The sequence below is a fragment of the Zingiber officinale genome, chromosome 5A, assembly GCF_018446385.1.
Source record: "Zingiber officinale cultivar Zhangliang chromosome 5A, Zo_v1.1, whole genome shotgun sequence".
NCBI lineage: Eukaryota > Viridiplantae > Streptophyta > Magnoliopsida > Zingiberales > Zingiberaceae > Zingiber > Zingiber officinale.
Genome location: NC_055994.1, coordinates 45,791,533 through 45,817,362, shown reverse-complemented (window position 1 = coordinate 45,817,362; position 25,830 = coordinate 45,791,533). Strand labels below are relative to the sequence as shown.

At 40.5% G+C, this 25,830-nt stretch overlaps 1 protein-coding gene across 5 annotated transcripts in view; it reads right to left on the bottom strand.

Annotated features, from left to right (window-relative positions):
• Positions 1–25,507, bottom strand: part of LOC121980470 (ER membrane protein complex subunit 3-like) — a 31,247-nt gene extending 5,740 nt beyond the window's left edge. For 2 of the 5 annotated variants that reach the window (XM_042532533.1, XM_042532531.1), the window contains exons 1-5: positions 25,217–25,507; positions 24,913–25,085; positions 24,703–24,796; positions 22,459–22,578; positions 22,330–22,378 (exon numbers count right to left, since the gene is read on the bottom strand). In XM_042532533.1, coding sequence (XP_042388467.1) covers positions 22,330–22,378; positions 22,459–22,578; positions 24,703–24,796; positions 24,913–25,085; positions 25,217–25,492 — 712 coding nt within the window. In that variant the 5' untranslated portion in view covers positions 25,493–25,507. Of the gene's footprint in view, positions 1–22,329; positions 22,379–22,458; positions 22,579–24,702; positions 24,797–24,912; positions 25,131–25,193 lie in introns of all 5 variants that reach the window. The other 3 variants (XM_042532532.1, XM_042532535.1, XM_042532534.1) reach the window with 3 other exon arrangements.
• Positions 25,508–25,830: the final 323 nt, after the last annotated feature.

Genomic DNA, 25,830 nt, shown 5'->3' with positions numbered 1-25,830 from the left:
TCGAAACAAATTTGATTCATATACAAAATTATAGAATTCAAGCCGAACTAGATGTTCGATAATTTTTTCATGACGAATTCGAATCTATAATATTTTATTTGATTGTTCACGAGCAGCTCGCGAACCGAACTTAAATCAAACTCTGATTATTTTTACGTAATTTTTTTAATTTAAATATGCTTAAATTAAGGTATAAATAATTCGAATCGAACTCAAATTTAAGTTATTTCAAATTATAGTTCGATTTTGCTCAAATTGAGGTTTGAACAAATAGAATCTAACTCGAAATGAGGTTCAATTCTGCATTAATTTTTTCTTGTCAAAAATCAAAAATGAATTGTGTGGGTACAAAACAAGGTATACAAAAGAGTAATTCCATAACTGCTTTTGAGAAAACGATTATTTAACTCTTGAAGTTGCATATCAATAACATCATAAAATAAATCAACACAGTAGTGATACAAATTTATCACTTTTAATGGATTATGATGGGACATTGTAAATCAGTAGAAAATTAGTTTCAAAGTAATTGTTCTATCTATAGTTCCTAATAAATACCTTTGTAAACAGAGGGAGTTTTAGTAGACTCTGTTGACATACTCTTTTGTCAAATAAACTCATCATTTAATGATTATGTTTTTATTTTTAAAATACTTTTTAATTTCATGTAAATCTCCGCCACTGCCTGCCCTCTTATCTGTCATCTGATTCATACCAAAACGCTCTCTTTCTCTTTCTCTTTCCGATTTTAAATTCCCACCAAATTATCATGCAAATAGAGAAAAAGAGAGTTGACTTCCACTGCTTCGTTCATGGCTTGTCTCTACGGTTGCTGCTGCACTGCCATGTACATTAACATTTTTTCTTTTCCGGCCAAGTGTGGGCAGCTGCCCACACTGGGCCTACATTGGCTCCACCCCTGCCTAACAGATCGTTAGGCCGTGGAGTAGTACCATGTAAACTATCCATGTTAGCACTTGCAATTTCTCTTATTACTTTTATTATTCCACTACACTTAATCTTTATATTGACTTTGCAAATAAAGGAATTTTATGTTTAGGTCATACATTTTTTTATCCCTCTAGATGCACACACAATCTATGATCAACTATCTGATGTCAACACTACAAGGATGTATTGATGGTAACGATAATAGGGATGGGCATCAAAAAAGACACAAAGAAACCAAATCAATTCAAAATCTTGGCTTTTTTAGTTATTAATGCAAAATATCAAAAGATTTTGATTTCACTAAGGTCTAATTTGGATAAAGATAAGCCAATAAATCAGAAGCTGTCTTCGTATATGTCTTTATATTTTGACGTAGTCTTCATACTTATTTTCTATTCGACATATTGCCTTCCTCGGTATTGCAATCAAAATGACTTTTAGACAGTGTTCTAAATGGTGGCCGAGACATGAGGCGAGCATCGCTGCCTATGCTTTAGGCGGTGCTTTAGGAGGTCAAAGAGAGAGAATGGTGGGCGAGCGAGGCAGCTCTGGTGTCGGCGCACTAGGCCTTTGCCTTAGACTGTGCTTTAGGCACAAGCAAGCCTATGGTGCCGACGCACCGTGCCTCGTTCGGACGCATCACCTGCCCAGCAACGAGTCTGGATGTGTCGTGCAAGCCCAGATGCATCACCTGAGCCTAGGTGCAATTGACCACGGTATGGATTAGATTTTAATATTTCACCAATATGTTTGATGGTTGAGCAATGTGTTTGGATTTGTCAAGTAGGTGAAAATTGATCGAATACTTGATAGTGAAAAAGTCTAGGTGGGAAAAGGTCTTGGAGTTGATGAGAACTCCAAGTGGGTCAGGCAGGCTAGGCCCTTAGTTTAAAAAGTGCAACCATTGTTGGCAATGGAATCTTAGGTACGTGAGGGAAGTCTTCACAAGTCAAAAAGGATTGGATCTTAGGCACGTGAGAAAAGTCCTAGCAGCTTAAGGTTAAGGTGAAGGAGGATTAGATGTTTGGCAATGACTGAAGTTCAAGTAACTCGTGGAAGAGGACTAGATACTACGTAGTGATGGAAATCCAAAAAGGTCATAAAAGAATGCATGCTTAGCACGTGATAAATCCTAAAAGGCCAAAGGTGAATGGGCAAAGCTGAAGTCCCAAAGGGGCGAACTTTAGGTAAGTGATGAAATCATGGCTGGTAAAAGGTAACGGGATGTTAGGCAAGGTTGAAGTCTCAAAGAAGTGAACTTTAGGTCGTAAAAGTCCTAGCGGATTAAGATCGTCTTGAGGGTGGACAAGTGAAAATCCTAGTAGGCCAAGGTTGGCGGAATATTAAGTCCCAGAGACAGAATCTCTAGGCAAGGAAAATCTTAATAAGTTCAACTAGATACTAAGCAAGAATGATATCTTGGTGAGTCAAGGTTGAGTTGTGCATGACAAAGTAGGAAATCCCAAAGATATAGAGTCATTTGGCACGACATGGATTCAACATGGGTGTGGATGGAATCAAAGTGTCAATCAACTAATGAAGTAGGAGCAATCAATTGATTAATCTAAAACCACAAACTTGGTTTGGACAAATTCGTGATTTGGATACTGTTAGAGTCGACTAGTGAGTCAATTCAGGCTTAAATGGAATCAAAACTTAAATGTGTTTGCAATCAGCTTGTCAGTCAATTAGAAATTTAAAACCACAAACTTGTGATTTGAATGAATTACAATTTGGATTAATCGAGTGATGCTCATACTAGTTGACTAACAAAAGAATCAGTCAACTATGCTTGCATGAGAACTAACATAATATTTACTAGTCAACTAGTGCATTAGCAGTCAACTAGAAATAGTAATATGAGTTGACCAATGTCACAACAACATCCATTGGTGACCCGGGATACATAAAGTTACAACAATGGTTGAATTCTTGATAACCACAGTACAGTAATCAATTAGAAGGAAGAGATCAATCGATTGTTCAACAAGCAATCGATTGATCGACAGATTCAAGTCATTAACAAAAGCCTAGATCTGTAAAGGATTCGAAACATTTGTTTGTTGGGTTCTTGGGTGAGTGTTGTTTGTTGGGTTCTTAAGTGAGTGTTGTTGTATTCTAAAGCCTTCAAGATATTGTAAATAAGCAAAGTTGTGTCAAACTTTGTGTTGTTTAAGCTTGTTTAATAAGGCCGTTGAGCCAATCCAAGTTGACCCTAAAATAAACAAACTCAATGGTACAGTTATTCAAGCTCGGCTTAGTTTCCCTTTTATTCACTTGATTTTGGTTCAAGCTTGGCTTGAGCTTTGTTTATTTAAATGTTATCAAGCTCTTAATTTTACTTTTTAAACTTGTTTGGTTAGTTAGCGAACTTGATATTCCAATATTATTTGTTCATTTTGAGAGTTTCTTTGTCCATTTACAAGTTTAATAAGAACTTTATTGATAAGTATGGTTCACAAACGTTGTTCGTGGACATTATTCACGAAGAGTTTACAATATATTAACAAACTAAATGTGTATATCTTCAAGTTTGCTCATTTAGTTTATTGACTTGTTCAAGCTTGTCCATTGTATATTAAATGAACATAAACTAGTTTTTACCACAAACGTTTTGTTCATTTATGACACTAGCCTTCAAAATGCAAACTAAAGCACGCAAAGGGTTCTTGATTGTAAGTTCATTTATCACATTAGTTTGTATTTTGCATGTATTTCTTTATATTTCTTGTGATGTTGTAAGACTAAGTTATTGTAAGAAGTTTCTCTGCCTCCGAAGTATATCCGGAAAAGGAGAAAGGATAATAATGATTCTAGGAGTGAAGTGATCCATCGACGGATAATAAGCCATGAAATAAAAATCGACATTTTGAACCACATAAAAGCTAACTAATTTTGTACTTGCATCTTATGCTTGTGTTTTGATTTATATTTCATATGCGCACTAACATATTATAGAGACAAGAATGATTGAAATAATAAAAAAATATACGCGCCTATTCACACCCCCGCCCCCCTTGCGCCATCCAATCCTACAATCCTTCTGCTCATATATATACTTTGGCAATGCGCACATCTTTTCATTATTTCCATACCAATGTTGTCCCCAAGATTTGACACAAGAAAAGGAAACAAATAAAGTTAGAAACTCTAAGTACTAAGATTATATTATATATATCCAAAATTATATCACTAATAACATTCAAAGTGACTAAATTATTTTGATTATGTTGAAATTTTCTCTAGTTTCCCTCTATCCCTTATAACTATTCGAATAATTCATGAATTTATTAGTTGCCTTTAAACATGTTAATATCATCTAAGGGTCGATATTTTGATGGATTGAGCAAATAGTTTACGTTAAGATTAGTATTGTATTTGACGTGTATTTGAGTCATGCGAGACTTTGGTGTGGTCAAGGTTAGATGATGATCTAATGACTCAAGGTCCATAAAGTTCAAAGAAGGATGGTGTGACGCATCTGAAGAACGGTAAGACAAGGAGCATTGGGGGATGACTAAGCCAAGGAAGCGAACATCGCAGGCAAAGGAGAAGGCATAAAGGATAGCACAAGTAGGAGTCGAAGGCTCAGATGCATTTGAGGGAAAAGTAGTTTAACAAGAACTGGCTTCAAGGCAAGGTAAACTGTTGGAGAGTTTGAGCATTAAGAGAATTGTACCTCGGTGAAGGGTAGTATCTCACTATAGGTAGACTCGGGTTTTAAAATGGCCAGAGTCATAGGATTAGTTGACCAGTAAAGGAGTTGATAACTGAATCGAGGACTTAGAGTTCGAGTACAAGAGTTTTCTATTTGTGATTTTTTGGGATGGGAATCAATAGACTGATTGGCGACTGATGGATGGGAATTAGTCAACTAGTGAAGCCCCAAATCACATATGAGAAGTTAGAGTTTCAGACCAGCTTATGGAATATCAGTTGCTAGTCAGATGGTGCAATGGACTACATCTAGATGGCCAGTGTAAAGAATGTTTTGTTCATGGCCCAGTCGGTTGCTGAGTCGGCTTGTGGGGCAATTTCTGATCAACTTCTGTTACACAATCCACACTGACAGAAGTCGTTGATAGAGCAGCAACGGTGATCGACTGACATTAACAATTAACTAATCGATTGATGAAGAATCCCAATCGACCACTAGCATCGGGTAACAATGGAAAAGAGGTCGAATAAAGCTATCAAAGGAGCGTAATTTAGGGTTTGAAACATTTTCAACTATATTTGAGCATATTCCTGAATAAATTGAGAGCCGTCCTTGAGTTTTTAATTGTAAAATTTTTTGTGTAAATTTCTCCACCTCCAGAACTTAACCAAGAAGGAAAAAGATTAGTGGCAATACAACGACTTAGACCATGGACATAGCAGCTCATGAGGAGCTGTGAATGACGTTAAATCTTATGTCACCTAATTTGTTTGCCTTCGTATTTGTTTTTATTTATTTTCCACTTCGATTTGTTATGATCTTACCTTGCTAGCAATCAGCAAGAATTGTTTAAATCTTTAATTAGAAACATTTGTTATTCATCCCCTCTAGCACAGCCTCTCGATCCTCGAACAAACTATTCCCACATCTTATTATATATTGATACTAAAATTTATGCTCATATTCATTTTCTACTCTCTTGAATGGCACACAATAATGCATAAAACTTTAGTCTTCTCTCCGTACATTCCTTCTCATATTAATGCCATCTTCATAAATATTTCCTTCATGCTAAATAACTGATCCAAGATATTTAAAAGAATTTGGCAACAACGATTTCATGTTACCTGCCTTAAAAATTCCAGCAGTATTTTTTCTTAATCCCATACAACTTGTATATTAAGTGTTTGTTCTACTTGAACCCTTGGTTTCCGATTTTTCTATAGAATACAAAGCTTTGAATTATATTATTTGCAAATATCAGTTTATCTATTAATACGGTGATGGAGAGGGGTTCCCACCAAAGATGGGTCAAAGTAGGGAAGAGTGGCCGACATGGAGGTCAAAGTCAAGACAGTCAAAAGTCCAGGTTCATTGATCGAGCGTAGCTGGCTGAACAGCCCCAATGCGAAACTAAGGTGGTCATCCAGACGGTCGTTTGCGGAAAACCTATGACTGGGGTTAAGAGACAAACAATGACTCCCCCGGACCACCGTCCCGGCCAACCGGATGCATGGCCGATCGGCTGAAAGGCAGCCCTCCGACAATAGAAAAGTCGAATGAAGGAAAACAACTCTATTCGATGCAACTAAGCTAGGAAGTCCTCGACGAGCGGCCTCTGTTCCCGCTGAGCGACTTCCGATCGGGGCCACCTACATATCTCCTCGTACTCTTTTGGAGATTTGTGCCACTAACTACAGACCATGTCCAGCAGGCAAATCATACTTTAGAAGCTTCTAGCCCATCACATCAAAGATTTGTGTGATCGCTTAAGGAAGGTGTTAGAGACTTTTTGACTTGTCTTTTCCAAGAACGCTTTAGAAAACGTGCATATGCTTTGAGATGAGTGCACAGACGATACGGTGACAGTATAAAAGAGGGTTCTCATCCATAAGCAGAGGTATGCGATATCTTATTATTCTACACGTTCTAGCTACAGTTTTCTCTACTACTGTTCTCCATTAGATTGAAAACTAATTTGAACATCGAAGGACCAACACCGGAAACTCCTTTCTGGCCAGGCACTAACGCTCTTGGTTTTGCAAGATAGCGAGGAGTCTTCACCCGGTCAACTGCAGAGCCACATTCCCAGCCTATCATCTTCTTCGCTTTCGGACAGGATCATATTTGGCGCCGTCTGTGGAAAGTTCACCTGTAGCCGAAACGTGAAGATAGAAGGCGTTGGACGACTCACTCCTGTGACGCTAACCTAGGAAAATTTAGAGATGTTGATAAGTTCTCGAGCTGTAACGATGGTGTAGCAACAACAAGAAACAACAGTCGATTGTTGAGCGCCGAATGACTCGACCATGTCAACGACAGGCCAACGAGCTAACCCAAGAGGTCGAGCAACAGACCCCGTCGGCCGTAAGTCGAACAACAGGCCAAGTGGCGCCTTCCGAGAAGCACCAAACGCGTCAATTTTATATCACCGAGCGTTATTTCACACACCCTCGGAAGAGCAGGACTGAGGGGACAGGACACAAGGATTCTCTTGGAGAGCGTGCCCGTCCGGGATGGGTGGAAAGGCAAAGAACCCCGACTCGACAACTCTCCCGAGTTGATCAACAGGCAATTCTCATAAGAAATCCTTGACGATCAGTTGCCTCCCACTATAGGCCTCTAACGATCGGAGAGTACATGAGGACAACTGACCCCGAAGACCATCTAATCAAGTTCGACAACATGGTCACGCTCCACCAGTACACCGACGATGTCAAGTGTCAAGTATTCCTCACCATGGTCTCCAGATCGGCGCAGAAATGGTTCAAACACTTGCCAATCGGATCCTTCTGCAGCTTCAAAGACTTCCGAACGGCTTTCTTACAACATTTGCTAGTAGCCGCCGCTACCAGAAGACGAACATGAACCTGTTCGCAGTTAAACAAGAGCCCAAGGAAGCATCGCGGGCCTACATTAAAAGATTTAACCAAGTGGGTATGGATGTCCCATCAGTCACCCTTGAAATCTTGGTAAATTCCTTTTCCCAAGGACTTATAGATGGCGACTTCTTTCGTTCATTCATCCGAAAGCTCCCGAGGGACTTCAACCATTTGCTCGGGTGGGCTACTAAATACATCAACATCTAGGAGGCCTAGTCAACTCGAAAGAAGGAAGTAATTCCCGAGCCAGTAGCTGTCCTGGAGCGTCGAGCGGCCCATACCCATCAACCGCCAAAAGGGCACCGATTGGGATTAGCGCAACAACACCAAGAGCCCCGAACTCATACAATCCAGCATATGGAGGTTGAGCAAACGAAGTTCACCGAGTCCCAACCGTGGGCACCGCTCTTCTGTAGTTATCACCGCTCAACAACTCATAACACTAGAGATTCCTATCATCTCAAACCAAAGCCACGTCAACTAGCTCCTCCAAGATTCCGCCGCCGATCCCCGTCTCCTGACCGCTACTATCACCGTCGATCGAGAGGACAACACGAGGGCAGGCCGACAATTGAACAGCACTAACCGCAACCCCAACGAAGAGATTATCAAAGGCCTACCCAAGTGTCATCCGAGCGGTCATGCCCGTCTGCTTGGGAAGAAGAGAATCGTAGTAATGCCGCTGGCAGCGACATTAACATAATCACAGGAGACTCAATCGATGGTGATTCCAACAGGACTCGGAAGTCACATGCTTGGCGATTAGAAATCTATACTATCGGGTGCAGCAAAGAAAGAACAAAGGGGCCAAAGATCAATTTTGGTCCTCATGATTTAAGAGTAGAAGTCCCTAGTGATGACGCCTTTATCATCAAGGCAGTAATTGCTAATTATAGCATTCACTGAACTTTTGTAGATACAGATAACTCAGTGAATATTATATTCAAGAAGGCATTTGATCAAACTCTAAATTGATCAGAGCGAGCTCAAGCCCATGACGAGTCCCTTATACGGTTTCACGGGTAACGAAATGTTGCCAATCGACTAGGCTCCGCTGGCTATATCACTCAGGGAAGAGCCGCTCAAGAGGATGAGGACAACTAATTTCATTGTAGTTGACACTCCATCCACTTATAATGTCATATTGGCCGAGCCGCTCAAAAGGTGCAACGGTTGGACGTAAATGCAACTCTAGAGGAACCTCCCACGCAGATCTATAAGGAGAAAGAAGAAGTACAAGTGCATCCCAGCCGACCGGGTGCCACTACCTTTATCACGGTCGTTCTGTGCATGGAAAAGAAGGCCAAGCTGGTTGCCTGTCTAAGGCAGAACCATGATATGTTCGTGTGGGCAACTCATGAGCTCCTAGGTATCTCGTCAATGATAACACAACACAAGCTACACGTCTGATCGGACACCAGGCCAGTGAAACAAAAGAGGGATTTCAGCTCGGAACATAACCAGATTATCCGAGCGAAGGTAGAGAAGTTATTGGAGGCTGGGTACATCCGCAAAGTACAATTCTCGAGTTGGCTCGCCAATGTGGTGTTGGTCTCCAAGCCGAGCAACAAATGGTGGATCTGCATCGACTTTCGAGATCTGACCAAAGTCTGTCCAAAGTACTACTATCCTTTATCACATTTATCAGTGGACTCCACAGCTAGTTGCGAGCTGATCTGCATGCTGATGCTTATCAGGGCTACCATCAGGTTCCGCTCGCCTAAGAAGATTAAAAAATGGTCAGCTTCATCACGACAAACGGGACCTTCTACTACAACGTCATGTTGTTCGAGCTGAAGAACGCCGAAACCACCTACCAAAGATTGATGAACAAGGTGTTTCGGAGGCAGATCGACAGAAATATGGAGGTATACGTCGATGATATGTTGATAAAATCCCTCCGAGCTACTGACTTTGTGCAGAATAGAGGAGACATGTCAGACCTTGAGGAAGTACGGAGTCAAGCTCAATCCTAGCAAGTGCTTGATCGGAGCAAAAAGCGGACGATTTCTCGGTTACATCGTAACCAAGCGGGGAATCGAAGCAAATCCAAGCAAAGTGAAGGCACTCCAAGACATGCCCCCTCTGTGCAATTTAAAGGAAGCTCAACGGCTGACTGAACGGATTACTGCCTTGTCAAGATTCATCTCCAAGTCGTCCTATCGAAGTCATCCATTCTTTAAATTTCTATACGAAGTTTCAATGGGAAGCAGCATGTGATAAAGCACGAAAAGAACTCAAGAATTATTTAACTTCTTTACCCGTACTAGCAAAGTTCATCGCCGGCAAGCGGTCAAATCAGCGTTGGTGCGACAAAACGACAATGAACAACAACCGGTGTACTTCTTGTGTCACTTATTGAAAGATGTCGAATGTGGCTACACCTGTCTTGAGAAGTTAACGTACGGGTTAGTCCTCGGCCCTCAGAGGTTATACTCTTATTTTCTCTCGCATCCCATAATTGTGTTAACTAACAGCACGCTAGGGAAAGTCCTCAACCCAAGGCGTCCGGACGGCTAATCAAGTGGACTACGGAGCTGAGCAAGTTTAATATACAGTACCAGCACAGATCGGCGATCAAGGTACAAGCCTTAGCCAATTTTGTCACTGAAGTACAGAACACCGAGCCATAGGCAACTTGGAGAATATATATAGACGGGTCGTCCGCAACAGAGTAGGAATACTCTTAATATCACCATAAGAAGACAAAATACAACTGTCCGTTCGGCTGGACTACCAAGCTACAAATAATGAGGCAGAATATGAATCACTAATCGTCGGTCTACAAGCAGCTAGGCATGTGGGAGCCACACGGGTCCTTATCCACTCGAATTCCCAACTAGCAGCCCAGTAACTCTCAGGTACTTTCGAAATAAATAACGTCAGGTTAAAATTATATACTGAGGCTTTTGAGAAGTTAAAGGCGAGATTCCAAAAGGTGATCGTGCAAAAGATCCCCCGGGCGAACAACCAATATACGGACAAGTTGGTCAAGTTAGCAAGTTCCTTAAGTCCTACAGTGTTGGATAAGCCGATCGAGCAGGTGATGTTGGTAGCTCGCATCGAGAGAACAACATAAATGAGAGTCTCAAGTGATTGGAGGACACATTTTATTGAGTTCCTCCGATCGGGCAACGTGCCGACCGACCGAGAGCAGGCTTGGTTAATAAAAAAAAGAGTCGGGCGATTCACATTAATTGAAGACCACCTATACAAAAGAGTTTTCTCGAGGTCATTACTCAAGTGCATCATATCAGAAGACACTCAATACATCCTGTAAGAAGTGCATCAAGGCTCTTGTGGCAGTCATCCGAGCGACCGCTCTCTAACTCAGAAAATTTTACTGGCTGGATATTTTTTGCCTACCTCACAAGCAGACGTCGCATAGGCAGTGGCAACTTACCTATCTTGTCAAAGGTATTAGAACATACCATACTGACCTACCGAAGAACTGAAAGCATCCATTATCTCTTGTCTATTCGACCAGTGGACCATAAATATCGTTAGACTTTTTCCAATGGCGACTGGTAGAAAATTTTTTCTCGTAACCGTGGATTATTTCTCTAAATGGAATGAGGCTAAACCACTTGCTAAGATAACCGAACAAATAGTTATCAAATTTTTATGGTAAAATATTGTGTACTGGCTCAACGTTCCTCACAAGCTCGTCTCTGATAATGAAAGGCAATTTCAATAACAAAGGATTGGGGAGTAGTGTGCCGACTATGGTATTCTACAGGCCTTCACTTCAATAGCCTATCCCCAGAGCAACGATCAAGCAAAAGTCACCAACAGAGAAATCCTTAGAGGACTCAGGACTCGGCTCGACCACCTAGGAGGAAGCTAGGTCGATGAACTTCCCACCGTCGAGAAGCTACTAGTATAACCCCATTTCACTTGGTGTATGGAGGAGAAGCAGTAGTGTCGATTGAGATATGCGTGGAGTCCGATCGAAGACAGCTATATGATTAAGACAATCCCAAGCGACATCTCATGGAATTAGACTTGGTAGATGAAATCAGAGATCAAGCAGTCGTTCGACTAATGGCGTACCGACAAAGGATGAAGCAGAACTATAACCGAAGGGTGATTCCCAGATCATTCCAAGTCGACGACTTAGTCTGGAAAAGAGTCAAGACGATATTAGTAAGGGGTGGATCGTATAAAGTAATTCAGAAGCTCAGCTCAGGATCTTATTATCTACAAAATGAGAACGGGAGGAATCTGGACCGGCCTTAGAGCACAAACCATCTACAGCCCTATCGAGTCAGGTAGTAAGTTTGCGATTCAATTCATGTAAATTGTAAAAAAATTTGTTCTATGAATGTAGGAAGATTTGAATGAAAAATTATTAAGTGTCAAAGACTCTCGCGCTGTTCGAACGAGTTATAAGTGAGCTAAGCTCTCACGCCTCCAAACTCTTAAGTCATTCAGCCAAGTTAAAACCGAGCAAAGCCCTCACGTTAAGTGTCAAAGCTCTCACGCCGTTCGGGAGAGTTATAAGTGAGTTAAGCTCTCACGCCCCTAGACTCATGAGTCGTTCAGCCAAGTTATAAGCGAACAAAACCCTCACGTTAAGTGTCAAAGACTATCGCACCATTCAGGCGAGCTATAAGTGAGCTAAGCTTTCACGCCTCCAGACTCTTGAGTCGTTCGATCAAGTTATAAGCGAGCAAATCCCTCGCACTAAGTGTCAAAAACTTTTGTGTCGTTCGAGCAAGTTATAAGCGAGCTAAGCTCTCACGTCTCCAGACTCTTAAGTCGTTCAGCCATGTTATAAGCGAGCAAAGCCCTCGAACTAAGTGTCAAAAGCTCTTGCGCCTTTCGAGCGAATTATAAGTGAGCTAAGCTCTCACGACTCCAAACTCTTGAGTCATTCAACCAAGTTGTAAGTGAGTAAAGCCCTCGCGCTAAGTGTCAAAGACTCATGTCGTTCGGGCAAATTATAAGTGAGCTAAGCTCTCACGCCTCGAGACTCTTAAGTCGTTCGACCAAGTTATAAGCAAGCAAAGCACTCGCGCTAAGCATGAAAGACTCTCGCGTCTTTCAAGCGAGTTATAAGTGAGAGCTAAGCTCTTACACCTCTAGACTCTTAAGTCATTCGGCCAAGTTATAAATGAGCAAAGCCCTCGCACTAAGTGTCAAAGACTCTTGCGTTGTTCGGGTAAGTTAGAAGTAAGCTAAGCTCTCACACCTCTAGACTCTTGAGCTGTTCGGCGAAGTTATAAGCGAGCAAAGCCCTCGCGCTAAGTGTCAAAGACTCTCGCGCCGTTCGGGCGAGTTATAAGTGAGCTAAACTCTCACGCCTCCATACTCTTGAGCCATTCGGTCAAGTTATAAACGAGCAAAGCCCTCGCACTACGTGTCACCAGTCGGGCGAGTTATAAGTGAGCTAAACTCTCACGTCTCTAGGCTCTTGAGCCATTCAGCCAAGTTCCGAGCAGGCCTAGCTCTCGCGCTCTGCATTGCGCTTACGTTAAGTCTCGAGGACGGAACATGAAGGTTAAAGGGAACGAGAACTCTGAAATGTTGAACAAATGCACATCGAATTAGACTTAGAAAATTTTTACAGAAGCTGCTGAGTTGCCACAAAAGGTTGTTGATAAATACAAGATAAAACTATGCCAGATCGGTGGTTACATCATTGGGGAGCAAATCTACAATCTTCTCCCTCTGGATAATCTTGTTCGAGACCTCGTGGAAAGATAGCCGCCCTCAAACAGTCGGAAGGACCGATCGAAAAGCATCTGATTGAAGCCCTCTGAACGGAGACACTCAACTCTGAAGGTTTCCAACCGGACGGGCTTATCTTCTTGTAACTTAGCAAGTTGAGCCTTGGACGCCTCCAGCTCAACCTTCAATGATTGCAGCTCGACGTCCTTTCCAGCAATTGTTTGTTGGTACTCCTCAATTTGGGGCTAACTGTTCAGCTGTTCGGCTAACTTGCTCCGTAGCTAAAGCTGCCTCTGCCTCCTCAAGTTTCTTGCCAAGACCCGGGTTTCTTTGTTTTTAATATCTAAGTCATCGATGGCCCGGAACTTCCTGACGTTCGCAGAGTTGAGTTTGGCCTCGAAAGAATGAGCCTGCTTGGTCAGTCGATCGAGCTGGAGGGCCTGATCGTGGTTTTTATTCTTCTCAATTGTCAGCGCTCGCTAAGACCCTAGGAGCTGCTCAGCAGTTGTATCTAGATCTTTTTCAACTGGACCACCTCAGTAGTGAGCTGATCGACCATGGCCTGCGAGGTGCTGGACTGCCTAGTCGAAGCATGCAGCTACCTGTTTTCATGTTCAAGGAAGGATAGTCTTTGGCACATAGCCAAGCTTTCCATCCATAACTGCAAGTCTTTCACGGCCGACCGAGAAAAAGGAATAAGAAATTCCAAATAAGCTTACCCCAGTAGATTTCTGACTAAGCTGTCAGCGAGTTCCCTGGGCAGAATTATCGCCGCCCTAGCCATAGCATCTACCCAGGTTTGGGCTAGGGGACCTTGTGTCTTGATCTGGTGTTTGGGAAAGCGCGGCTCGACGTCGTCCGGATGGCACCAATCATATTGGTAATTTGATGATAGCCGTAATATGCCTACGGCCGCTCAAATCTGAAGGTTCCGAAGTAGACTTACCTTTGGACTTAGACATCGGGGAGGAACGGATAATTGATGTAGGGGTGCTATCGTCGTCCCAGCTAGCAGCTTGGACAAGGAAGGGGTCTGATTGGACGATGGATGTGTCGGCAGACCGACAGTCCGCTCAAGGACAACGGATGAAGAGCTCTTGCCCCGCTCAGATGGAGGTCGAGGAGCTGATACGACTGTAGAAAGATGCGGATTAGAGGCCTCCGAGCGGGAGGAAGCCTCCGATCGGAGCCTCTTCCGGTGTTAGCGCTGGATCAGGGGCTTGCCGGAGGTGGTCGACTTGGAAGGAACTGCCACTGGGACCATGGAGGTCAGGCGGGTGGAAGCTCACCTATGGTAGCCGCGGCATCGCTTCCCACGTCTCGGCTTGCTTCTCCGATCTGATCTGCTCCTCTGATGTGCCGACTGGCAGGCACCCATGAATTTTCCAGCTTGGCTGCCCCCTTTGCGTTGATTTCGACATCAGTTAGCTTACCCTTGCTGCTCATCAACGACTTAAACATAACTTGAGCTGCAAGAAAGAAAAAGAAATCAGTTAGATTCAAAAACAATGGATAAAGAAATGGCTTAACTAAGCAACCGAGCTCGGATGGGACTTAGCCCAAACATATATAGAAGGCTCTCCAGCAATAATTTGTGGATGTGATATTTCTGATCGGCTAGGTGCATGACTACTTGGAGGTAGGACAACTCCCAACGGGGATTTTGGCAGCTCCATTTGCTAGTCGGTCGAGAAAGCAGGATGATCGGGAAGACGGACGAAAAAGTAATGATCCTTCCTGCTCTTATTAAAGGTGGGCATCTTTTTAAAGTATACAACACCCACTCGGGCCTAGAAGAGGAAGGTGTCCGGCTCGGACAATTTTGTATAATAAAAATAGTAAAAAAAATACAAGGTAAAAGAGGAATTTCGTACAATTGGAATAGGATAACCACTCCGCACAGTAACCTAAAGGAGTTGGGTACTAACTGTTGCAAGGGAATGGGAAAATATCTACAAACTTTTAGAGAAAAAAGGGCGAATAGGAAATCGCAAGCCGACATAGAATTGGTCTTTAAAGAAAGGGAGGAAGCCGTCCGGAGGCGTATGTGGGCGAGCACAGGCAAAAGGGATTACGATTTTGTAATCGTCAGGAATATGGTAAGTCATCTTCATTTGATCGACCTTGTCACCGTTGAAATTAGACTCGGTGGAGGTATACCACAGCACGGGGATAGCCGGGAGTGGAGAAGGAGAACGCACCATGAACAAATGATAGAAATCAAAGATCGAAAGGGAGAAAGGAGAAAGAGCTTACAAGGAGAAGATCGCCAGTGAGAAGAAGAGAGCAAGGAGCAAGGAAGACGTCGATGAGAACAAAGGAAACGATAAGAGTTGAAGGAAGAAACAAAGGGTCTAAAAACCCTAGGGACGACTGCTCTGAGTCGTCCGATCAAGAGTTTAGGAAAACAAGGTTTAATCTTGACCGTTGAATTCGAAAAGGCAGTTGTCGCATCGGATCCAAACAGTCGCCTGTCACATCACACACGCGGCACTAGGATAAAGCGACACGTGGCATTCAATTACAGGTGACCCGTGTTGTTAAAGGCGCGCCCGAGGCGCTAGGCGCTGGGAAGAACGCCTCTTCCCACGCGAGGCGGGCGCTGTTCGCCAAGCGCGTGCCTAGGTGCACCTCGTGACCCTTTGCACCTCAACGAAGGCGTGATCGAGGCGCCGCGATCGATCGTGAACAAATCTGGATTTTAAACCAAAAAAAACATTCCAAATCAACGTTGTTCGGAATTAGGACACGGGAAACAGGAGCAGAAAATGCAGGAAGGGAGGAAGAGAACACAGGAAGGGAGGAAGAAACCTAAACCCATTTCCGTCTGTCCGCCGCCGCCATCGTTGAGTCGCGCCATCGCTGAGTTGCATCGTCGCCCAAGTATGTTTTCCTTCTTTTTTCTGTTTTTTCTGTTCTTCACTTTGTCTTCTTCTTCTCTTCTTCTTTTTCGTCTGTTATCATCTTCTTCTCTTCGCTTCTTCTCTTCGTTTCTTTTTCTTCTTCGTTTATGTATCTTCTTTTCTTCTGCAGTTCTGTATCTTCTTTTCTTTGTTGTGCTGCTGTCCGGTTCGTGTTCTTGCTATGCTGCTATCTGGTTTTGTTTTATTTTGGTTTCCTGTTTTTTAATTTTTGCAGGTTGTGTTTTTGCTTCCTACTGCTGTCCGATTTTGGATTTTTTTGGTACTGTTTTTCCATTTTTATTGGTTCGTATTGGTGTTGCTGTCCAATATTTCATTTTTTTACTATTTTTTCATTTTTTTTTGTCTTGTTTTGCTTTTTGTTTTTTACTATTTTGCTATTGCTGGTACAGACTGTACAGTGCTTTTTTATTGCTGGTACCATATTGATTTTATTTTATTTTTAATTTTTTAGACTATTTTCTTGTTCAATTATCATGGAAGGTAGTAGTGATACTCCAACATATATATCAAAAGATCTGGGATGGAATTATTTTCAAAAAGTTAATCCGGATAATAAAAATGATTTAATTTGTAACTTTTGTCAAAAAGTTACAAAAGAGAGTATCTATCGTGCAAAACATCTTGTTGGGGGGTTTCGAAATACTACGACTTACAAAAAATGTTTGTCTCATGTACGTGAAGAAATTAAAATTTTCATGGAGAAAAAGACGAAGAAAAGTAATCTTTCTAAACTTGCGACATTGGACTTTGAGGATGTAGACCCTCTTGGTGATGATATTGATATGGATGATATTAGAGCTAAAGTTGTGTCGCCTATAAGTACAAGTACAAGTTCTAGATCAGTAAATATGCAAAAAAAGGCCCAGACAAATAGGTCCAATGGATACGTATTTTGCTCCTAATGTAAAAAAAAAAATGTTGAAAGTTGAAAGGGTAAAGAAAGACAAACCACGATAAATGAGGCATACAAGAAAGAATTGAGGGAAAAAGCTTATATGGCCATAACTGAGTGGATGTATGATGCGGCAATTCCTTTTAATGTCGTTAACTATTCAAGCTTCAAAAGAATGTTGGACTTGGTTGGCCAATATGGTATAGGTCTAAAATGACCTAGTTATCATAAGGTGCGGGTTTCTTTTCTAAAAAAAGTTGTTGATAGTGTGACAAATGATTACATTAAATCATGTGAAACAGAATGGGCCAAGTATAGTTGTAGTTTGATGGCAGATGGGTGGACAAATAAAAGGCAGAGAATATTGATTAATTTTTTAGTTAATTCTCCTAAAGGTTCAGTTTTCAGTGAATCGGTTTATGTTTCTGATTATGCAAAGACTGGAGAGAAAATATTTCAGTTGCTTGATCGATTTGTGGAGCGTGTAGGATAAGTAAATGTTGTTTGTTACGGATAGTGCAAGTAACAATGTGTTTGCTAGTAAGAATCTATTTAATTCTTTCTTATCAATATATTTTTTCTTATATATGTTAAACTTATCTATTTTTCTAACTTCTTTTGTAGGAAAATTATTAGAAGCAAAAAGGCCACACTTGTATTGGACTCCTTGTGCTGCTCACTGCGTCGACTTGATCTTAGAAGATATTGGAAAATTGTCTGATTTTAAAGCAACATTGAAGAAGGCAATGAGTGTGAATGCTTACATTTATGTTCGTCCCGGCATGGTAAATATGTTGAGGCAATTCACAAGACAAAAAGAGCTTTGTCGGGCGAGTGTCACAAGATTTGCTACTACTTTTCTCACGCTTGAAAGGATGCACCTACCGAAGCAAAATTTAAGAAAAATGTTCATTTCAAAGGATTGGACAGAGAGTAAATGGGCAAAAGAAGCGGCGGCGACAAAAAACCTGCAATGGGCTATATTTAGTCCGTGTTCTGAAACTGGAGCAGTATTGTGCATATTTTAAAGATATATGGCCCTTTAGTCCGTGTTCTGAAACTGGTTGATGGCGAAAGAAAACCTGTAATGGGCTATATTTATGAGCCTATGGATAGGGCAAAAAAAATAATTATGAAGGCCTTTAAGGAGAAAGAAGAGAAATACAAAGAAGTGTTTGAGATCATTGATGCGAGATGGGAATGTCAACTTCATCGGCCTCTGCATGCTGCAGGACATCATTTGAATCCAGAATATTTTTATTCATACACAGATTCAAATATCTGTGGAGAAGTGGTGAATGGTTTGTTTGAAAGTATGGAGAGATTGGTTTCAAGCGCTGCTGAGCAAGATAAAATCACTACCCAGCTCTCTATATATCGAAAGACAGAAGGGTTATTTGGGAAGAATGTGGCAATTAGACATAGAAGAGCATTATCTCCAACAGAATGGTGGGAATGTTATGGAGCAAATACCCCAGAATTGCAAAAGTTTGCTATTAAAGTGCTTAGCCTCACTTGTAGTGTTTCTAGTTGCGAGCGCAATTGGAGTGTATTTGAGCAGGTATATAATAATAAATATAAATGTTTAATACTATTAGTATGTTACTTTTATAAATAGAAAATATTCTTTGCTATTTTATTATACTTATTGTGATTTTTGACATTTTGTAGATTCACGGCAAAAAAAGGAATAGGCTAGCTTAGCAGCGCTTAAATGATTTGGTATTTGTGAAATATAATTGTGCCTTAAAACTTCGGTATGATGCACGTGATAAGATTAACCTCATCTCTTTCATAGATATTGATGATAGTAATGAATGGTTGATGGGTAGAATGGATGGAGAAAGTGATAATGAAGAAGATGAGTTGGTTTTTGAAGATGATGACTTAACATGGGATGTCGTTGCTAGGGCTAGCGAAGTTGAAGAGCCTGAATATTGTACTAGAGGAAAAAATATTGCATCCATGACCTCTAGTTCACATGCTAGGCCTAAACAAGTTGAGAAGAGAAATACATCTTCCTCTATGAGATACTCATCTCTAAGACTTAGAGATGAAGAAGAAGAAGAAGAAGAAGAAGAAGAAATTGAATTTGAAGAAGATGAAGATAAAGAAGAAGAATACAATGAGGATGATCTTGAGTTTGATGATTAATTTGACTTATTACACTTGTTTTGATGAACTTTGTTAGTTTAAATTAGAAAGTTGAAACTTGAAAGTTTGAAAGTTTTATTAATTTTATTATGGTGTTGCTTTGCTTGTCATATTTGATATTGATGTGTGTGGAATATTAATAGTTATCATATTTGACATATTATATGAGTGTGCCAATAGTTTAGTAGTCATCAACCTCATGTTCAAGAGGGGCGCGCCTCGGGCTCTAGTAGCCACTTTGCGCCTCGGTGCGCCTTGCGCCTCTAACAACATAGCAGGTGACATTAATGAGGAATAGAAGCACATGATTAAAAGGCATGGTCGGCGTGCTTTACATTAATAGTAGAGGATTTAAATGGTTTCCAAGAAATTATGGTGACATTAGCGACAATTAAAAGGTACTAAGTGAAGGTGGTCGCTCGGAGAAGAAATCAGAAAGAAGCTACAAAACGGCTAAGTATTGTCCGTGTTAGATCAAAGCGGCATCAACCTCGGAGTTTGAGTAGCCAATCGGGAGAATGATCAGAAAGAAGTTAAAAAATTGGCTAAGTGTCGTCAGTGACGGCTCCGAGCGGCATCAACCTCGGAATGTCATAACCGAGCGGTGGCTCTAAACCCTAGAACACCCGGTCAGGAAAAAAAGTTTCAGAACATACTAATTGTTCAGTCAATTGGACTTGTAAACCTCCTTCGACTAGACTTGAGAAGGCTTATGATACGGTGATGAAGAGAGGTCCCACCAAAGATGGGTCAAAGCAGGGAATAACGGTCGGCGTGGAAGTCAAAGCAAAGACAGTCAGAAGCCTAGGTTCATCGATCAGGCATAGTTGGCCGAACATAGTCCAATGTCGGGCATGGTCATCCGAACGACCATCCACGAAAAACCTGCGCTTAGGGTTAAGAGAAACAATGGATCCCCCAGACCTCTGTCCCGGCCAACCGAACCCATGGCCGGTAGGATGAAAGGCAGCCCTCCTACTACATGAAAGACGAGTGAAAGAAAACAGTTATGTTCAATGCAACTGAGCTAGGACGTCCCTGCCGAGCGGCCTCTGTCCCCGCCGAGTGGCTTCCGATCGGCCAAGGGGATCCCTACATATCTTCTCATACTCTTTTGGAGGTTTGTGTCATTGACAACAAAGCATAAATCGTACTTTAGAAGCTTCCTCACATCAAAGATTTGTGTGCTCGCTTAAGGAAAGGTAGCAGGGACACTTTTTGACATGTCTTTTCTTAGGATACTTTGGAAAACATGCATACGCTTTGAGATGCGTGCACAGTGCTACAGTGACACTATAAAGGGGGTTCCCATCCACAAGCAGAGGTATGCAATATCTTGTTATTCTACACGTTCTAGCTATAGTTTTCTCTTCTCCACTAGATCGAAGACTGACTTAGCGTCGGAGGACCAACGACGGGAACCCCTTCCCGAGTAGACCACTAACACTCCTGGTTTTGCAGGACAATGAGGAGTCTTCACCAGGTCCACCCACGTTCCTAGCCTACCATCTTCTTCACTTTCTGACAAGATCATCTATAATTGGTGAAGTCATCTAGTATTAGATTAAAAAGATAAAAAGTTGAAATTGAGCCTTTTGATAGAAACCTAAAATCATAGGAAAATTTTTTGACACATTACCTATAACTCCAATACTAGTAACTATATTATGATTGATATCATTTATTGCTCCAATATAATTATTAGAAATTCCTTTCTTCTCTATAACCTAAAACAATACTAATGGAGGGGCCTGGCTTTGTCATATGACTTTTTCAAGTCAATAAAAATCATATGTGATAAATTGGTTTCTGCCTATTTTCTTCAATAATCTCACATATTGTATTTCTCCTCATAAGTGTGCTTGATTTCTTGACTAAATCAAATAACACTTCTTGATTTTGATCTAAGCCAAAATGTGATCAGCATTCAACACTTGCTAATTCCTATCCAAATCGGCCAATTGGTAACAAGTTCAGCAAAATTTGACAACCACAACATGATGATTACTTAACCCTTCTCTAGAAATGACCATATTATGTTTTTGCATATTTTTTGTATGCCTTCAAATGAAAAGGAAAAAAATCTATTAGACTATTATCATTACAACCTTTGAAAGTATTCAAATGCTCATCTTTCTTTTATAACATAATCATCAATAATCATAAGATACATAATAAAATGAAAATCCAGAACTGTATTACCTTGTTGATTTATTTCTTTAAATATAAAACTTCAGTGACTTTTGTATTCCCCAAAGCACTTGCAAATATTGCCCTTCACTTTTCCTGTGCATGAATCTGGATGCTAAAAATATCCTAGCAGCTAAACCTAAACCTATCCCCAATTCCTTTTCAGTACGAGAAAGGTGTTCCCTCCTAAAAGAGCATAGTAGTTTTTGTATCTCTAACATCACTTCCAAGGATAGAAGAACAGTGGCAATCCTTAGTTGCAAGTTCACTATGAGAAATTTGATTTTACTATCCATCATCAAGCAAATTAATTAATGCAAGATATCAACTTTGCCTATGCATATTTTTTTGAGGAAAACATCCAATCCAATCCTAATTTTGGGGAAAGGAGTTCCAAAATAATATGAATTCATATCCAATTTAGAAGTTACAGTGAAGGAGAATCCTGATATTTGAACTATTTACTTCCATGATTTTACCAGGTTCAATGGTATTATTCTTCAAAGGTATTATACAGAATTTGGGGGCATGTATCATGTCCAAATTCTAATGAGGAATCATAAGCTTTATGAGCTAAGAGTGTCTACAGGGGGTAAGATCCTCTTCCGTTCCAGAGATTCCTTCATTTTGCTCATTAGTTTATGCAGCAGGTGTACCACCAAGATTAAGAGATGGTATGAGTTCGCCAGGACGAACACTTAGAGAATAAAGGCTTGGACAGAAAATGATTTTCTCGAACATGTTAAATATGCTACTCTGCATTTACATCAACTGTATATTTGAAAAAAAAAATTGCTACTTCAGTTTCTTATTCATCTCAAACCAAAATAAATTGAACCATGATGTCTAAAAATGTAGAGGTTGATAATAATGACATGATTCCATGATTAATGGATTAGGAAAGAAAGACAGTAGTATCCTTTACTGCAAGAGACCTATCAACTCAACCAATTGTTAGATAAAGTAAACAAGAAACTGACAACAGACAATGGAAGACATATTTACCTGCCACAAAACCAGAGAAGAAAAAGTTCACCCATGTAAAGGTAAGTGTCTGAAAGATGTAATATTATTTTCCATCAAAAAATGAAAGTGGAGATAAAGCCATTCAAAAAAGAGCTGAAAGTTTTTAACCTGTGGAACAATCATTGAAATGTTCTTTTTCATCATATCCATAGCCATGTTTGGGTCTGAAAACATCTGTGCTTGTGGGTTCTGAGCCTGCCCTTTTGGAACATGCAGCAAGCCATTCTCCTGCAGCACTAAGTGTTATCACTATCCAAGAAGATTGGATTGGCTAATACTGTTTCCATTACATTTTTCTTCTCAACACAACTTCTATGCCAATCAAATAGACAATGTTCTGCAAAATGTATTTGATAAGTAGAGATGCACAAATCTATTGAAGAAAACCTTTTGAGTAGTTATGAGATAAAAGAGAACATATTTCCTCTTTCCAGCTATTTTGCAACAACAATGATGTTACCATAACCCATTGAGGTTCTACCATGATTTTATGAAATCTAATGCACATATGAAAATACATCATATTGTCACTCCGCATCTCCTTCAGGAAAATTAAGATTTAGGGAAAACAGGGAGATAAAAGTATTAGTATTAGCCCTAGTACCAATTATGAGATGATTGTAAAGGGCTCATTTTGTATCCTATATCATTATTAATAAAAGGCAAAGTTGGTTATTATATTTATTTCAGTTCAGTGCCAATTGAATAAGTATAATAATGTCCTAGAGTAGGAGGTTCTAATCTATAACATATCAATTGGTTGAATTGATAGTGAGATATTGTAGATATGCATAGAACACTACTCTTAACTATTCCTAGTTAAGCATTAATATGCAAGGACAATATTAATGTGTTGAGACTAGCATGTAGGTCAACGGATGACTTAATCTCATAAGTCATGGATATGAGATATCAGGTTGACACATGGATATATATTAGAGAATATATACTGAATGACCCACCATGAGAATGTTTCATGGATCGTTATATGAGTGTCATAAACATTCTCATGTGACTATTGGTATGAATAGTCCTTAGACCTAAAGTCACTACGGTTCTCAAGGAGTTGTGTACTTTGGTATCGGTAAACGTCACCTGTAACAAGGTGGACAATAAAGTCGATCACTGGGTATGCAATGAATTATGCGGAGGGATGTGAGTGATGTAGATGGGGTCTATCCCTTCCATATGACGGAAGTGATATCTGTGAGCCGTTTGATTAGTAAGACACAAGAATGCATGGCCATGCTTAAATGAGTCAATATGAGATATTGAGCTTATTTGATTGAGTGTGTCTACTTAGAGATCAAGAAACACAAAGATTGATAAGAGGATGACACATTGTATGCCTCATTGATCAATCTAGATATCAAGGATAGAAGGATTGAGTCATATAAGATAATAGACACGGAAAAGTTAGGTCGGATCTCGACATTCTCGTCACTTGGGTAGCAATGATGCATTGCTAGATGTCACTCATTGCTTATATTTCTAAAATGGTTTTAGATACATTGCCAACGTTACGAGAGCCTATTAGATCACACATAAAGAACATGTTGATTTGTAGATGGATTATGGGGTTAAGTTTAATCCGAATTATACACATTGAGTTAGACTCGAATGAATTCAGATTAGACTTATTAAGTAATGGGTTAGACTCATTGGTTTATTGGGTTAATGACTTATTGGGTTAATGGTTAATCCTATATTCTAAATCCAACCCATTAAGATTAATGAATATTAATAGAGATTCATATATCATTAATCAAAAGGAAGATCAAGAGACAAAAATATTTTGTATTCATTAGATGAATACAAAAACCATTCGTAAAAGTAACCTTTGAGTGAAGTAACCTTTTTGGTAAAGTAACTTTTTTGGTGAAGTAACCTATTTGGTAAAGTAACCCTTTTGTGAAGTTACCTTATATAGATGAAGTGACCTTTTAGGTGATTATGCTCTTCTTGGTTTTTGCTCTTCTTCCTTCTTCCACTCTAGGCCAAAAACTTTCACAAGAGGTTGCTAGCACAACCTTTGGTTGTTTCTTTTTCCATTTCGTGAGTTCGTGAGATGGACGGAGAACATGTTCGTGTGGATACCATAGAGGCGCGGACGTGTTGATCGCGCTGAGATCTACATCTTCAAGAAACGTTACTGTCGGGATTGCGAAGGACACGCAGTAAAGATATATATCTTTTAACAAAACTTAGTATATGGTTTCCTTTGTATGGATCTTCTAGATAAGAACTTATTTTTCTGTTACGCTTTTCGATGTGTTTAGCACTATTGTTCCTTACAAAAAGTATTAATAAAACAATTTCTTTTAAGCACTTCACCCAAACCGAGATGCCTACCTCATTGGTGAAATACACCCTTCGGGACCAGAAAGACTTAGTGGGAATAAATCCAGCTGCAGCCCTCAAATTCCTCGCTCTAAGAACCACTTGCCTAAAAGCGATAAAAGGACGTTAAATCAAATACAATAAAACAGGAGAATTAGGACAGAATTAATTAGAGGTTAAGGAAGAGTGAGAAGGAGAATGTGAAATGAAAGAGAGACGAACCCTTCCTTCACAACTTTACGATCTGGGGTCTGGTAGGATCGCATAAGCTTGGAGACAAAGTAGCGGAGGACGCCGATCAAAACCATCACAACGGAGAGAGGGATCAAGACCCAATCCCTTATGGCCCTGTCAAGGACAAGATCTTCCGCCATCGTGAAAATGTCCTTGCAAACCTAGAGCAGTTCGTTCATCAGTTACACTCACTAGGTTCAATCTACCTAAGATCGCAAGGAGCAAAGGTAAGGCAGAAAAGGTAAAAGAAGCCAAAATAAATTCGAAACTAGATCTCGATCCGGATATTGACAGGGAGATAAACCGGTCGGGGGTAGGGAACTCTGCTTTGGCGACAGGCCTCAGTGCTTGCTTGCTGCGAATTGAGGAAGGAATACGTCCAAATCTCAGAGACGAAAAACGGCACACAGCCGGAGGGTGCAGCGGTCGCAGCCGGCTCGATTGCGGAGGAGGATACAGAAAAATAGAGCCACACTGCCGGAGGGAAATGCCCAAAAAAAAAAAAACTCCCAACATTAAATTCCCAAATAACCCCTTTTTCCAAAGTGAACTGCCCTGAATAATTCATTCACTAATTGGATCGTATCAATTCATTCCTCTAATTGGATCGTGTGTGTGATAATCTCTCTGTCCGGATAATCACTTAGTACAATTTTACTATCATAGATAAGAGATCAATTTTTGATATACATATATTCTTATAAAAAAATATTTTGTACTTTTTAACCACTTAGAGATTGGTTATAAGTTGACATCATGATTTACCTCCCTTCATATATCTGGGGGCGGACTATGAGAAATACTTAGGGTGAGTGCAATCATCTTTTTACTATAGTATGTGATAATCATTTAGTAACATGTTTGAGAGTGTTCGAATATTACTGTTGCTCGGGCTACGACACTAGT